Source organism: Panicum virgatum, chromosome 6K (genome assembly GCF_016808335.1).
Source record: "Panicum virgatum strain AP13 chromosome 6K, P.virgatum_v5, whole genome shotgun sequence".
Taxonomy (NCBI): Eukaryota; Viridiplantae; Streptophyta; class Magnoliopsida; order Poales; family Poaceae; genus Panicum; species Panicum virgatum.
In genome coordinates this window covers 31,746,185-31,761,874 of record NC_053141.1, presented here as the reverse complement: position 1 = coordinate 31,761,874, position 15,690 = coordinate 31,746,185, and the positions used below count along the sequence as shown (strand labels likewise).

The 15,690-nt window shown below is 45.3% G+C and overlaps 1 protein-coding gene across 1 annotated transcript; it reads right to left on the bottom strand.

Moving 5' to 3' along the window:
- Positions 1–494: 494 nt before the first annotated feature.
- Positions 495–2,027, bottom strand: LOC120713648 (probable receptor-like protein kinase At2g47060). The gene has a single exon (XM_039999576.1). The coding sequence runs from the start codon at positions 1,750–1,752 to the stop codon at positions 607–609; it is 1,146 nt and encodes a 381-aa protein (XP_039855510.1). The 5' UTR covers positions 1,753–2,027; the 3' UTR covers positions 495–606.
- Between the last annotated feature and the right edge of the window lie 13,663 nt (positions 2,028–15,690).

Below are 15,690 nucleotides of genomic sequence, written 5' to 3'. Positions count from 1 at the left end.
TTAGCATGAGATAAATCTTTTAAGCCTAATTAATTTATAATTGAATATTATTTGTCAAGTAACAATAAAATGTGTTACAGTACGAAAAACAACAACTTTTCACCAACTAAACAGACAGTGCCTTACTATCAACGGACACCGGTGATCGATGAACAGTGAGTCAACGACCGGTGATCGATGAACAGTGAGTCAACGGAGTCCATGCATGAAACCTCGCATGATCACATGGCATCTTGTTCCTCCCGGATAAAGAATCATGGTGGTGCTAGTCCTGCAGTGATGCGGAATTTTACCAGAATTCACAAGAGCTAGTACAAATGTTCATGGTTTCTTGAAGAAATTACACGTTTCCGAACAGGGTCGATTTAATCGAGAAATCACCGAATCAATTTGAAACCACCAGATGCTCAAATAGCCTGTACATTCTACTCATGATCTATGCAGTGACTGTATTTTCTACAAATAGAAAACAAGAAGTTTCAGGAAAAGTTGTATATATACATGTTCAAACAAACAAGAACACATTTCCTACTATCCTAGCCGATTAGTGGTAGTCATCACTCATCAGTTGATCACTTTCCCTAAGAATTTAACAGCTTTGGGTCTTCACACGGGAGGCCGGAGCAGCATGTCCTCCTTGTGGATGCTCCTGCTGGGGCCAAGAAGGCATCCACTGAGACGCCCCTCGTCGCCGTCGTCGGCTTCCTCGTCCTCGCCCACCAGTGCGCCGTCGCGGCGCCGGTACGCGGCCTCCACGTCGCTGAGGATGGTCGACACCTCCGCCATCCGCGGCCGGCTGCGCCCGTCGTTGCCCACGCACGCCAGCGCCACCCTTGCCGCCCGCGCCAGGAGCCGCGCCTCCGCCTTGTCGGCCGGCGCGCCGGCCCGCGCCACGTCGAGCACCTCCATCGCGGCGCCGGCGCGTATGTGCGGCAGGGCCCAGTCCGCGAGCCGGCCGCCGTCCCAGCGCCGCCCCGTGAGCAGCTCCAGCAGCACCGCGCCGAACATGTACACGTCGTCCTCCGCGCGCGCGTCGTCGCGGCGGTCGAGGAAGCCGGCCAGCCCGTAGTCCGTGAGCCTGGTCGCGTGCATCCAGCGCGCGCCGCCGCCGCCACCGCCGGAGGCGTTCACGAGAACGTTGCACGGCCGCACGCGGCCGTGGACCACGCCGTACGCGTGCAGGTGCGCCAGCCCGCGCGCGGCGCCGGCAGCGACCGCGGCGCGCTGGCGCCACGACAGCGTGGGCACGTGGCGTGCGTCGCCCCCGGCGAGGAGCCTGTCGAGGCTGGCGGCGCCTTCGGGGGCGCGCTCGACGAGGACGACCCGCTCGCCGGGGCCCTCGGAGAGGCCGATGATGGCCGCGAGGTTCGGGTGGGGCAGCACGGCGAGCGAGCGGACCGCGGCGGGGAACCGCCGCCCGCCGGGGTCCCCGAGGACGAGGTGCGGGTGCATGCGCTTGGCGGCGACCCCGGGCGCCGCCGCGTACACGGTGAAGTGCCGCCCCTGCCCGATGACCCGGCTTGGGTGGAACCCGTCCGTGGCGCGCTCGACGTCGGCGAGCGGGACCACCGGCAGGGGCGCCGCCGCCGTCGACGCCGCAGACCAGGGGCGGGCGGCGGCGGCGGTGCCTCTCACGGCCGCGGCGCGCCTCCTGCGCCAGAGCAGGAAGAGCGCGACGGCCAGCGCGAGGAGCGCCGCGGCGGCGCCGGCGACGAGGGCGTGGTGGACGGCGGCCAAGGCGGCGTCGTGCATGGCTTCGGCGTGGCCGGAGCGGTCGTGGCGCGCCGGCGGCCGGAGTGGAGCGCGTTCCGGGGGCACGTATGGGGATTAAGTAGCACGTACGCGAGGATCGGCACACGTGCGACGGTACGTGCGCGCAGGTGTAGGTCAAACCTGCTATGGGTACGCCGTGAAGGAATGGACTGTCAGTGTTGGGATGTGTCGCGACTGTGTTGAGCAGCTCACATGGTCGAAGCATCTCCTTAGTTTTTTTTTTTCGCTTACTGGCACCTTTCACTGTGCTCTAGTCACATATCCGGATGCTCTGAAATATAATTAGGCCGGGCATATTTGTTTGGATGGACTAAAATTTTATTGGTTGTTTATCCTTCTTCCTCGTAGTCAACTATATCTAGATTGTTTCAGCATAATTGTTTGTGCATGTCCGGCATCTGCATATACCCAGAAATAGACAATAATATCTTATGTCAGTCAAGTAAAAATAGAATGCCAAAATATTGTAATATGCATACTCAGTGGCGGAGCCAGGAATCACGGCAGGAGGGGCAGCTTCCCTTTATTCCTCCTCTAGCCCCTCCCCTCCTTATTCTTCCTTCTCAAATTTGTAGGAGAGGCTTAGGAGGGCTTCATGAAGATTACAGCGGTAGGGGAGGCTTGAGCCCCTCCCGCCCCACCGCTGCCTCCGCCGCTGTGCATACTCGGTGCACAAACATAATGAAAGGGTGCATTTTAGGACAATGCTCAAATACTCTTTTTCACAATAATGAATGGGTCATCTGTACCATACATAGTATTTCAAATTTTCTTACACCCAAATTTTGTTATACTCAAATCTCCATTAAACTGTGACCCAACAATCTTTTTTAAAAAAACTCGAACGGGTGCGTTACAACAGCCCCGACCTGTGGGATGCCGTCGGAGTACTTCAACTAGTTGGTGTAGCATCTTAGATAGCACCTTTGGTTACGTCGTATACCTAGGCGATAAGGCGTAACTATGCCCTTACGGTGCCTTGGGTAGTGGGTACACCTTATTGCTTAGGGTACAAGGCGTTCGTCTTGGGTGTGCCTTGTCACTAGACGATGCCTTAAAAATACTAGATTATACAACTATTCTATGCTCTCATAACAAAACTAGAAAAGTCATGGTGTCCTCGCCCTCTTACAATTTCCCATCGCTCCAGCTATATGGTCCGCCATTACAGCTCATTGCCTCTACCGCTACCTGTTGTAGCGAGCCACGAGTCACTTTGTCTCTCCCGTTCTGATTGGCTATCCTCCGCCGCCTCGCAGTCCCGTCCACCAATCTCCTCCACCGTCGAGACAACCATCCTTACCTACTCTTCCCTGTACAAGTGTCAAATCTATGATCCTAAATTCCTAACTACACATAACCCTGAAAACCCAAATCATATGGAGGAGAGAGAGGTGAACCTTACCAGTGTTGAAGAGATTAGTGACGATTGAGTGAAGGAATAAAAAAAGGTGCAATGGAGGAAAAGAAACACCTAGGTGTCATATAACACAGTTGCAAATAAATAACACGTACCAATCCGTAGGTTTGGGTATACCGAATATACATCACCCTACGATAAATGAAAGCAAGCTATAGCTTGATTACGAATTGTTGGAAGCTTGTATTTTTTATGTCTGTATGCATCCTAGAGCACTCGAAAAGGTGCAAGTGGTTATAGCTAACGTGATCGCGTAGAGTTTTAAATTGAAGAGCAGGTTAGGGTGGTGTTGAAAAGCGGTTCTTAGATGAAATTTCTTCCTAAATAAATCGAACTTGTCGACACATGCTTGCTCTGTCAAGCGGCACATCCGTGTTTCAATAGATTCTTTTTTTTTAAAAAAAAATCCCTTTACAACATGCCGATCACACGAATGAAGTATGAATAATCTGACAAAGAAAGATCACTAGATCGGTTAGTTGAGCACACTACGTAAGTAAGTATTACCTCATCATGCATGTTTGTGGCTTCTTCCTTCAGGTTTTGTGCAACTAATTAAAGTTTTGGTCACAACACACAGCTTTAACCTGGAAAAGGAAAAGCAACACCTGACATAGCAACGTGGGGTGCGCAAGGAATGCCAAAATCACTTAAAACCTTGCTTGGCACTTGGCAGCTTGCTTGCCGCGTGGGGTGCGCAAGGAATTATCGAACAGAAGACAAGGTGCGCAAGGAATTCCTTGCATAATCACTTAAAACCATGTTTTTTCTCTTCGTTAATTCAAGTTCTTCCGATCCCCCAGTTTTTTCGTATCAAATTTTTATGCAAGTTTTTACATGTGAGAAATGGTTGAAACAATAAAATATTGGATATGAGGAAAACGGAAATGATTGGATCTTGATGGGCCGGCCTTTAGGACAATCAAGGTCGAATAAGAATCGAGGCCCATTTGGAACTAATTAGACCCGATGGATTGCTAAAGGAAAAAGATAACAGACGATCAGCCTCGCTGGCGTTAGCACGCGACTCTCCATCCCAGCAGGCTGTCAGTCTTTTCCCTCTTTTCCCACGCATGCTGGCAAACTGGCAAGTTATATATGTATATTATAGTAACTTCTTCAATAATATCAAATTCAAGTTTGCATATAAGTTGTTACTAGTACCAAATATCTTCAAAATATATGCAAGTGGGTCTAGTTTTGTTCGTCTCATTATGTAGAACACAACGGTGCAATCGGTATTCAAGATGGAGATCATACGAAGGAGATAAAAAATTTTTATAAACAAATTGCATGTTAAAAAAACCAACCAACATGTTGTACGTGGGTGGAAGAGAGAGCAGGTCTGGAAAATACACGCGTGGTGGAGGAGTTGGGGCAGTTCTGTATGGAGCAGAGTGGAAGACAGGCCTGGTGGGGGAATCGCACGCAGACCCTTGGAGGGGGGTGGGCAAAATGCAGGGGCCTCATAGGTGATAGAGATACAGTATGTATATAGGTATAACTACAATGCTAGGCAGATGAGAAAGAGTAAAATTAATAATTTAGCCAGTATTGGGCTATATATTATTTTCTTAAGCCAATCTAATAGCCATCCCATATAATAGTGGGTTGCATAGATGGACTGCATTATTAATATTTGATTCATCTTTCTTCTCTTATTCTCTCACCAAATTTATTGTAGTTCGTGTTACAGCTAGCTGAGAACAGGTTGTAAACTTGCAGCCAACTTCTCTTTCACCTTCTCTCCCTCCAACTCAGTACAAATATGATGTGGCATTCCATTTAACCCGCCTATATCATCTCTTAATACTAGCTCTAAATGAAATGACCCGTCGCGCAAGGTTTCTCGTGATTGGCTACTCTCCACCCGTGCTCCATGCTATCCATCTCCTTGCTCCTTGCGTTACAATTACCTGACATTGATTACCAGATGCATTGAGAATTACAAGCTTATCAATCAGCTCTTTCGTTGCACCCTTTGCCCCAAAGGCGGTGATTCAGACAACATCTCCAACATGTCAAAGAACTTGATTGCTAGGATGGCTCCAAATCAAGAGGAATTCAGTGTGTTTGATTTTATTTTGGAGGAGACTATCATTTGCTATGTTTCATCCAAGAAAAGTTGTCACTATGTGCTAGTATTATTTTAGCATCACGAACAAATCTGCAAGCGTACGATAACGTTGCAGCATTCACCTAGGAGTATTCCAAGTTATTGTATCCACATAGGAATATGAGTATATTATCTAAGGGTCGAATTCATCCAAGGACACCACACTACCAAAGTGGTGAGGAGTAGAGAGGATTTCTAAGGCTCAGGTAAGATAGAACTAAGTTGTTTACTTCAGGCTAATAGCTTCTCTTTGTTTTTGCTTGTGTTTTTTGATTCATAGGAAAGGATTAGCCTTTGTGGTGTGGTCAATCGGGCAAAGCACGGTTGATAACCAAGAGACAACGTGGTGCTTCGATTGCGGGGTCGAGTCTTGTTGATCACAAGCCGGATCGCTTGTGTCGGGTTGTCGACAAATTGATAGCTATCCTCCTAACAAAAGATCGGGTACCCTCGCGTTCTCATCAACACCTATATATACAAACATGAACACCTCACATGCTCGCTATGCATGCAACCAGACCCATACTAAGATCACTAAAATCAGCCATGAATCCTGTAGACTACAAGCACGTTGCATTAACCGCCTTATGACGCGAGTTGTGAGAGATTTCACGAAATGAAGAGATGGAATTTTGGATGTGAGTATTAAAGGGTGTGAAAACGATCATCGATACTCCTAAAGTTTTTTTCCTTGCACAAAAACAAAATCAAAATTATCATAGAATATGTATCAGAAATAGTCAGAGCTGATTGTTCAAACTGAAAATGTAGAACTACGTAGGAGTGGCAAAAAAATTTGAGGCTCACAGAGTCGCAAATTGACTCCATTCATCTGCGGCGGTGTCTGGCTCGTGACTTGGCCTTTTAAACTTTTTTTTAGACAAACCCGACAGCTTCATTACTCAGAAATAACAGGATTACAATCAGATTCGGCCACACTCGCTAAACATTGCGGAAAGGAGTGTAACCAAACCTCAACCGGGTTAGATAATGAGGCCAAGCCAGCACATACATGAGCTGCCTCATTGCCTTCCCGAAAAACAAAGGAAAGTTTGAAACACACAAAACTCCTGCTAACCTCTCGGATCTCCCGCCAGAGGCCGGCCACAATACTCAGATTGCCTCTATCGGATTGCAACAAATTCACCAAAGGAAGATTGTCCATCTCGAAGTGAACCTTCTCAAAACCATGCGTCCCTGAAAAAACAAGGCCATCTCTTGCCGCCATTGCCTCTGCAGTCAAGGCGTCAGGAACATGCCTGTCAAGGCATCAGGAACATGCCTGTAACTCTTGGCCATCACTGCTAGCAGCCTGCCTCCTTCATCCCTAATGACCACGCCTCCGGTCCCCAACGTGGACATCTCCTGAAATGATGCATCTGTGTTCACCTTGCACCATCTACATCTAGTTTTTGCCACTGGCATCTCCCTCTTGCCGGTTTCCTTTCTTCACTGATATGCATGCACATCAGGTCCTTAATCATTGCTGCGATATGTTTGGCCGCCGTAGTTACATTCCATTTGATTTTTCCATGATGTCATGCATTCCGTCTGGACCAAAGAGACCACACACTGCACACGATCAAAGCTGCATCATCCCTTTCCAAGAAGACATCGCCCGAGAGCAGGTCGCGTGTCCATGTAGCCGGGTGTAGCACTGAGACTTTGCACCCTATTATTTCCTTTTGCCTTCTGCCAAAACCAACAGTAAAGGTTCATTTGAAGGCGATGAGAAACTAGTCTTCCCCTTCTTCTCCACAACCTTCACAGTGATCCTTATGTGCGATATGCCTTCTTCTCTCAGTTCTCCTTTCGTCGGGAGGTAGCCATTCATCGCCCTCCACCAGAAAATATGCACCTTTGGTGGGATTTTAAGCTTCCACAGCCTCTTCCACCAGTGTGTTTCCTCTGATGCCCCAGACTCACCATCTGAGTTTGCCTCACGCTGGTCCTGTTCCCATTTCAGCAATCTATAGCACGAACGCATGGAGTAAGAACCACTCTTCTCTGGAGCCCAGGCCAGTACGTCTTCCGTTAGCCGAGCACCGGGTTTAACTTTCAGAATTTCTTCAGCATCAAAGACACTGAATGTGTCCCGTACCAATGGTTCATTCCAAACTCTAGTGCCTGGGATAAAAAGCTGATGCACCCGTTGCACTTGTGTATCATCATACCGAATCAGCGGCCGTTTAGACCCCAAACCTGTGAACCAGTTTTCCTCCCAAATTTTAATGTTCCCTGGGCCAACTCTTTTGATTAAACCTTTACTGAGCGCCTCCCGACCAAAAAGGATAGCCCGCTAGGTTTCTGAGCTTCTTTTCTTCCTGGTCGCACTCAAGAATTGTCCATTTGGATAGTACTTCCCTTTCAAAACTCTTGCACACTGCGACTCCGGCCTCATTATAAGTCGTCATCCTTGTTTGCCCAACATAGCCTAGTTGAATAACGGCATCTCTCTAAAGCCCATACAGCCATCACCTTTGGCTCTTGACAGTTTGGACCAACGCTGCCAATGAATTTTGTGAGTGTCAATAGAACTCCCCCACCGGAAGTTTGAGATGTAGCCTGTGTAGGTTCTCATCTTCTTGCAAACATTCACCGGGAGTTTGAACTTTTGGCCTTTTAATCTTTTGGCCTTTCAAGCGGACTGAGCAATATTTTAGCAATGAGCCCCATTAACCCGAGGATTTGGGGACTCGGGGGTGAGGAATTAGAGTTGGGGTCCCTCTAAAAAATAATGATAATAGTAATACTGATAATAATTATATATAAATTTTGCCAATAAACTAACAAACTAGGTGCATCCAAAGCATATTCATATAAAAAATTATACATATTAGTGCAGGGGAGAGTATTAAAGAGTTGCCCAGCTTCCTGTGTTCAAGAATCGTTGTGACGCTACCTAGCAAAACATGACTCCCGAGACGCAGACATGCAAACGCTAAACGGAGTCATGCATAGGAAGCACATCACAGTCGTGAAGTCGAGGCGGCGGTCTTGCGCGGAGCACTATATGTGTGGAGCCTCTAGTGTGGCCGCCTGGATGTAGATTGTGTAGTATGGTGTTAACCCTTTGACAGTCCCAAACTCAATTTCTCCATAGGCACTGTCTTAGATAAAGTGGAGTAAATCATCTTCTAGCACATTTTCCTTCTCATGTATCTTTTCCAAAAGATCTTCACTAGGAAATCCAAGAATGCTTGCAAACTGAGCATACTCAACTAACAGGGGCTTCCCTTGGATTGACCAATGAAAAGTCTTAGATGAACGGTTGACATAGAGTGTTGAGTAGAATTGAGCAATGATTTTCCCATCCCAATCATAGCTGAAACACATGCTTGAAAACTGAGCATGTTCTCGTCGCTTGCTGCTGCCGACCACCCGCGAAGGGCAAAGACGGCAAGCAACATAGAGGAGCCGTGGGAGCTAGTTTTTTCGGCTCCCCTTCCACCAAATGGCTCCTCTCAGCAGAATTTTGGGAGCTCCTCCGCCGATGATGTTTACCTTTATCCTGTTTGGTAGAGCTCCCAAAAAGGACCTAAGTACAACTGTAATATCTGCTCATATGTGCGCACACACATACTTCACACCTGGTGAGTACATCACTCCATTGGATAGAAACAACACTGCTCGCATGGATATGCAAAGACCAATCACTAGAGCTCATGCGCATATGTACATTTAGTAATTATGAGAATAGCATGCTACCTAATGATGTTATTGTACTTAGAAATAATGAAGAGGTCCAGGAAGTGTTTGGAGGAAGACTTGGAGGAGGAAAAGATCAGGTGGTGCGAACAAGTCAAGCCAAAATCCCAGACAACCCGAGCTCGAGTCTGCTTGGGAGTCCAAGAGCAGTTTGCACTAAAATCGAAGCCCAGGTCGCAAATGGAGTCCAAATTCGATGTTCTACATATGTATGAAAAGCTAAGGAGATAAGCTGTCCAATGCCAGTAGTCCCATGTCAATATGATGTCTAAGTCAATGTTAGTCATCGAAACAATTGGATATCTAGAATCTATCACGGTGTTGCACCGCCATCTTTTGGGCCGTTGGGCCGTGTATCGTTCTGGAGCCTATTAGGGGTGGACCCAGGGGACTTGCACTCCCCTAACACTTTATATTTAGTAGTAGTCGACCAAGTTAGGGTTTGAATTTTGCTTAGATTATTCTGTTAAGAACAATTTTGCCTTCATCGGTTTGTGAGACCCCAACTTCGTGGGTTTAATCATACATCTGCAATTTGGTTGTGTTCTTTCGTGTGGGATAAAACTAGGCAGCTCTGGTAATGGCTTGTGCGATATATCCGGACATGGAGGATTATAGTGAGTAGACAAGGCTGTCATCACCTGCCACATACCTCTACAAACCATGGGGTATACAATAACCAAAGGTTATGTCTAGTCTAGACACCACATCTACACTGACTTTTACTAAATCTAGAGACGTACAAGAACATCCGTCTCTATCAGGACTCTTACTCTAGAGCATCCACTAAACTAGTGAACGATGGTCCCATAAACAACCAGGGGACTACCACTAACTTAACTAAGAAACTAAAGCACAAAAGAAGTCACAAATACTTACTATAGATCGAGATGGGAAAAGATGGATTCGAACTCGAATCAAAAGAATCAGAGAAAGAAATCAGACAGACAAAAGAAGAGATCGAACCAGACCCTAACCCTAACCCTAACCCTAACCCTAACCCTAGAAAGAAGAGAGACCTATGGGACCTACCTGGATCCCGCAGGTAGCACCACTGCCGGCCATCGCCGTGCGGGAAATAATCAAACAGGCGCCGGCTCGCCGGCGCATGATCGCCGTCGCGTGGTAAAAGATGAGAGCTGTCTCTTGGCGGCGTGTCGCCAACCGCGCGGGCTTGTGTCCAGGGCACCGTCACGAAACCGCTCGATGGCGGCGCGCTCTCCCTCCGGGGAACGCGCACGCCGGTGAGGGGATCCACGGCGGCGCCGACGCTTTCCTCTCACTGCCACGAGTGGCCGCCACTCCGCGCTCGCCTCCATGTGCGCCGCGCGAAGGGGACGGGGAAGAAGAGAAGGGGCCTGACACCAGCTAGGCCTCGGGCGAGCGCGTGGCCGGCGAGGGGGCGTGCAGCGGCGGCGCCGCCATCTCCTTCCAGCAGGGCCGCCGCCGCTCGGTGGCAAAAGAGAAAGGGGGATGAGGGAGAATGGAGCTAGGTTACAGGTGAGCGGGCTGCCGCGGTTTTGATTCGTGAAAAGCAAGGCCGGCCGTCGGATTTGATCCGATGGCCCGGGAGCGGTCGGATCCTTGTGGGCCGGGTTGCGGCCCGTGAGGGAAAGGGGAGGCACGCCACGCTAGGCCGGTTTGGAAGCCCGGTCGTCGGTTGTTAGGCCAAGGGCCCCGGCGGGCGAGCGCCAAGCAGGCCGCGAGCCAATTCGGAGTCGGGCCGCTTACACAGTAAAGTTTCTCGATTGTTCCACTCTTTTTCGGAAGCTCTCCTTTGATATTTTTTTGTATAGTTTTGATCTCTATTCAAATTTGAACCAACGGGATAATTTGTTTCAGAGAACAGTAAAGTTTTACAATGATATTGCTTTTGAATATCAGTATGTTTTACTTGTTTCCGCTGCAAAGTAAAAGTCTCATCCTCTATTTAAATTAGAACCAAAGGGACAATTTAAATAGAGAAGAAGAAAGATATTGGTTTAAAATTAATTATGGTATTGTTATATTTTGACCAACGTTGATGATAACAATATTATAATTTCATTATGATTTTAAGTTCAATGTTAAATCTTTGACTTTTTTGCATCAAAGTGATCAATTTTTCAGAGAAGAGAGAAAGACAAAGAAAAGCTTATGAAAGAAAGAAAATTTCTCCACTGCAATAAAGAAAGATAAACTTAGATGAGTTTTTTCGAGTGGGAAAAAGCAGCTTTTAAATTTAAGGTTAAGAAAAGCTTACGCTGTTGTAAGTCAAAGAAAGGTTGTTTTGGCACCATTTTGCCATTGTAAGTGTCAAGTTGAGCATTAGTTTGCTCTTAAAAGAAATAAAATTTAAAGTTTATTATGATGTTGTCATTTTCTGACCAATGTTGATGATGGCAGTATTATAATTTTTACTCTAGTCATGTGTTCTATTTCTGCCCATGGGTGATATAAAATTGAAAGTAAAGGAAAGTTGTATGTTTTAATTTTGACCAACGTTAAATTTAGACATACAATTCTTCCCATGTAGAGAGAAATTAACAGACAAAAGTTGATTCCAATCAACACTACAGATAAAGTTTTGAGGTTACTCAGCTGTATAGTTGAGATTAAGAAAGAAAAGTGCTTGTTCTATTCTGACTTTTAGTTGATATGGAAAAGAGATGCAACTATTTTTGAAAAGTTTTTGGTTTCTCTCACTAAAGTTTTATTGATATTGTAATTCATTAATTTTTTTTGATTAAATTGAAACCAACGGGAAGATTTAATTAGAAAAGAAGGTATATGTACATGTTTTAGTCATCGTGACTAAAATTTTATCACTATAAAGTGTTTTCTTGTCCTTCAACAGTAAAGATAATGGTGACATAAGTCAGATGCATGTTCAATTTGACCAACATTGAATTAAACTTGTGTGTTAGCATAATTTTTGAATTTATTTCTGAAATTATGACATTGATTGTTACCAGTGCATTTAAAGTTTTATACCGCATGTCGGGAAAGGTTTTGGCACTTGTGCCATTCATATCCTGCATATCAGGAAAGTTTTTGTGATGACTCATGTGCTACTTGAGTATCACATAAAAGTGAAGAAGTTTGAGGGAGCTTTTAAAGCTATTCCACCAATTCCATGCACTACTATAATGGCATGCTGGATAGTGATTTGAAAGAGTAGAAGGACAAAAGAAAGTTGAGTTATATACAAACTAAAAGTCGAGATTGCAAGCATGACTTGCAAAAGTATAGCAATATAAAGAACTCCGGTGAGTTCTTGAAAGTGCAACAATATGAAGAACTCTGATGAGCTCTTGAAAAGGAACGAGGAAATGGTACTCCCATTATTTTGTATGACTTAATGAAAGGCTCCTCATTCACAAGTGTTAAAAATAGTTTCGAAATTATGGGAGCAAAGCTTGTGCCATATTTCGAGGGGGGTGAAAGATTAGAAAGACAACAAAGATTTAGAGAGAATTTCCCCACAAAGTTAAGATTTAGAGAGAATTTCCCCGCAAGTTAAATGCGATGCATTTTTAAAGCAAGAATGATCTATTAAAGAAGAATATGACCGAAAAGAGAGTACAACGGTCATAACATTGATACCCCAATTACAAAATAAGTGAAATTCCTGGAGTTTTTCAGCTCCAAATTGGAAGAAAAGATAGTTGAGCCTCAAAGCAATAAAAAAAGGTGGTGCTTAAAGCACCATATGGGGCTTGTAAAGACTGAACCCAAACAAAAGCTAGAAGATATTTCATCTTTACAAAGATGGGATAATCCGGGGGAGTAAAGTATGCCGAGAATTAAGGCTTGAAGAGAAGTGGGACCGTATGTTTACTCCTATGATTCAAGCCCAACAATTGCTTCAACATATGCTTTTGCATTGTATGAATGACAGAAATTGAGGTGTCTCATTCATCGAGGCGGCAATAAGCTATGAAAGATGTCATGAGACCTAGAAGTTTCAAACTTGTTTTGGAACATAGAATAAGTTCCTAACGGAGCCAAGACAGTAGGCTATAATGGGTCTACAAGATTAAATGTGACTCTAGAGGGAACATGGAAAGTTGCTAAGCACGACTTGTGGCCTAAAGATTTATGCAAAGAAAAGGACAAGTTCTAACGAGATAATTTGTACAATCTTATGAAAGGATTCTTTTAGAATTATAGTGACATTGGTGCATACTACTTTTAGAATTGCATCAGATGGATGTTGAGAAATATCTTCCAATGAAGATTTGTACGAGAAAGTATATATTCATGACATAATCAAATGATTTTTATTGTGGGAAAAAAACATCAATGAAATCAGATCACTGGTATCTAAAATTTTATGAGAACAAAGAAAGTTTTGGATTTTAAGTAAAGGTCAAGATGACAAATTGCAAATATGCAAAGTTCAAAGATGGGAAATTTCTTTTCCCGCAAAGTTCAAAGAAGGTTAGTATGACCTCTAGTTTTGATAAGAATAATCTCGGTGAAGAGTCATTCGCTCTATGAAAGGAAATTCACCGGGATAAAAGAAAAGGGGTATCAGGACTATCGCAGGGAGCATACTTAGAAAAGAGTTCTAAAGATATATAGTATGCATGCGAGTAAGCCTACGCCTGTCTTATTGTCAAGGGTAATAGTTTTGAAATTTTTAGGAATCCAGGAACCGTTATATGATCGATTAAAAGAAAAAGGTTCCATATACTTCAGCTGTTGGAAGCAAAATTAGTGCTCAAAAGAATTTACCCTGACATAGCGCAAGTATCCGGGACACTTTGGCAGAAGTCCAGTCTAGCAATAGATCACTGGAATGGAGTTATAGAATGTTTTTGCAATTTTGCAAAGTATTGTCAGCCTCATCCTAAGTAACAAAGGAACATGTACTCTCAAAAGGTTGTGAGTAAAAATAATTATGTTTTGGCGAGATGTTTAGTGAAGCTCACAGTAGTAGCTAACACTCGCGCTTGGAGTTTTATTGTGGAAAAGCTCCAAAGCAAAATAGTTGTGATATCATGGTTTTATGTATACCCAAAGTTTAGTATAATATGAGGCTACAGGACAGGTAAAATGGTTGAGGAAACCTTTACCCGGAATTAATAATGGTAGACAACAACAATATACCATTCGAATGTTTTCACTCCTATGGCAACATGTCAAGTGTGCTACCAAACACTTTGACGGTGAGTTATATGTTGCAAAGGAGAAAATCCAGAATCATATGAAAGCATTGAGCATCAAAGTATCAGGCAAGTGCTTGCAGATCCGCTTACTAAAGGTCTACCGCCCAAGTTGACATGGGTTTTACGGGAGGCCTATGATTTCTAGATTACTAAAGGGCCCAAAGAAAGGTTAAGGTCTTGTTTCAATATAGAAAGGTGCATTGTGGCTGTTAATCTGACGGTAACCGATAGCTGTCATGACAAGACACGCCCTATGTACTGATCTGCAATGAGACAAGAACCAAGAGCAAAGCAACCAAAGAGAAAGTAAAAAGGGTTACGTCAAGTTGTAGAGTTTTAAAAGTATAAGGTGAGATCAAGGGGGAGAATGTTAGTATTGATCTCCACTAGTTGGCCCAACGGCAAACTGGGCCCTTTGACTCGCGTCCTGATCGGAGACACCCAGCCCAATAGACGGCTGGTGGGCCCCATCGCGCAGTGCCATATATAGAGGAGGTGGGGACTGCGGCACAGATCACGAGATTCACTGCCGCTCAATTTCCCCACCGAAAACCCTAGTCGCGACCCAATCTTCGCGAGGCGTTGAAGCGACGGGAAGCCGCCGCCACAGCACCACCACGCCGCCATGCCACTACGACCTCATCGTCCACGATTTCGTCTGCAGCGAGGACGTCCCGGTTGCCGGATGTCACTGCTCCGCCATCTCTACAACCTCGACATCCTCTTCGCTGTACCCCGACATCTACGGTGGTGCCACGGGGATGCCAACAGCTAGCGGGAATGTAGTTTCTTTCAGTTAAAAGTCATTACCCACTCTGATCTACTCCTAGAGTTCCACGGATGCTAACAGGGGGCAGGAAGTGCTACTCCAATTCGGCGCAGATGCCATCCCGGCCCTTGTGGTCATCCTTGTAACCTTCTTGCACTGTGAAAACAGCTTATTAGAGACGCCTCTAGACATTTATTAGTGACGCGGAAAAAAACGCGTCACTTACATCGCGTCTGTGATAACACCGCATCACAGATGTGTATATTGGAAACACGTCATCAGAGAAGCGGCTAGTTGATAGTTGATACACGTCTCTCATGAGCAACATCAGAGACATGGTGTCAGAAAATGCGTCTGTGATGATGAATTAAGAAACAAAAAAAGGAAAACAGTACATGAAATAGATCTTATATACGTCGCAAATACATAGGTTCTATCCACATATATACATTGCACATACACATACACATACTCAATCTGGTGAAGTTACACGTATCAACTACTATCTCTAAAGTCACCTAATCTGCAGCCTTATTTCCAGCCAAGGACTTGTGCTTAAATGACTATTGATGAACTTCAAATGAGCTTCAGTGACGGGAGCGACTTGGGTGCAATCAGCCCATCTATGCAATCATGCAAGCAGCTATTGTGGTGCGTCAGATGGCCATCTAACGGTGTTGTGTCTTTTTACACATAAACTCTCCCACCACACCATCTAATTGGCAAAACAAATATACCAAAAAACCCCCTA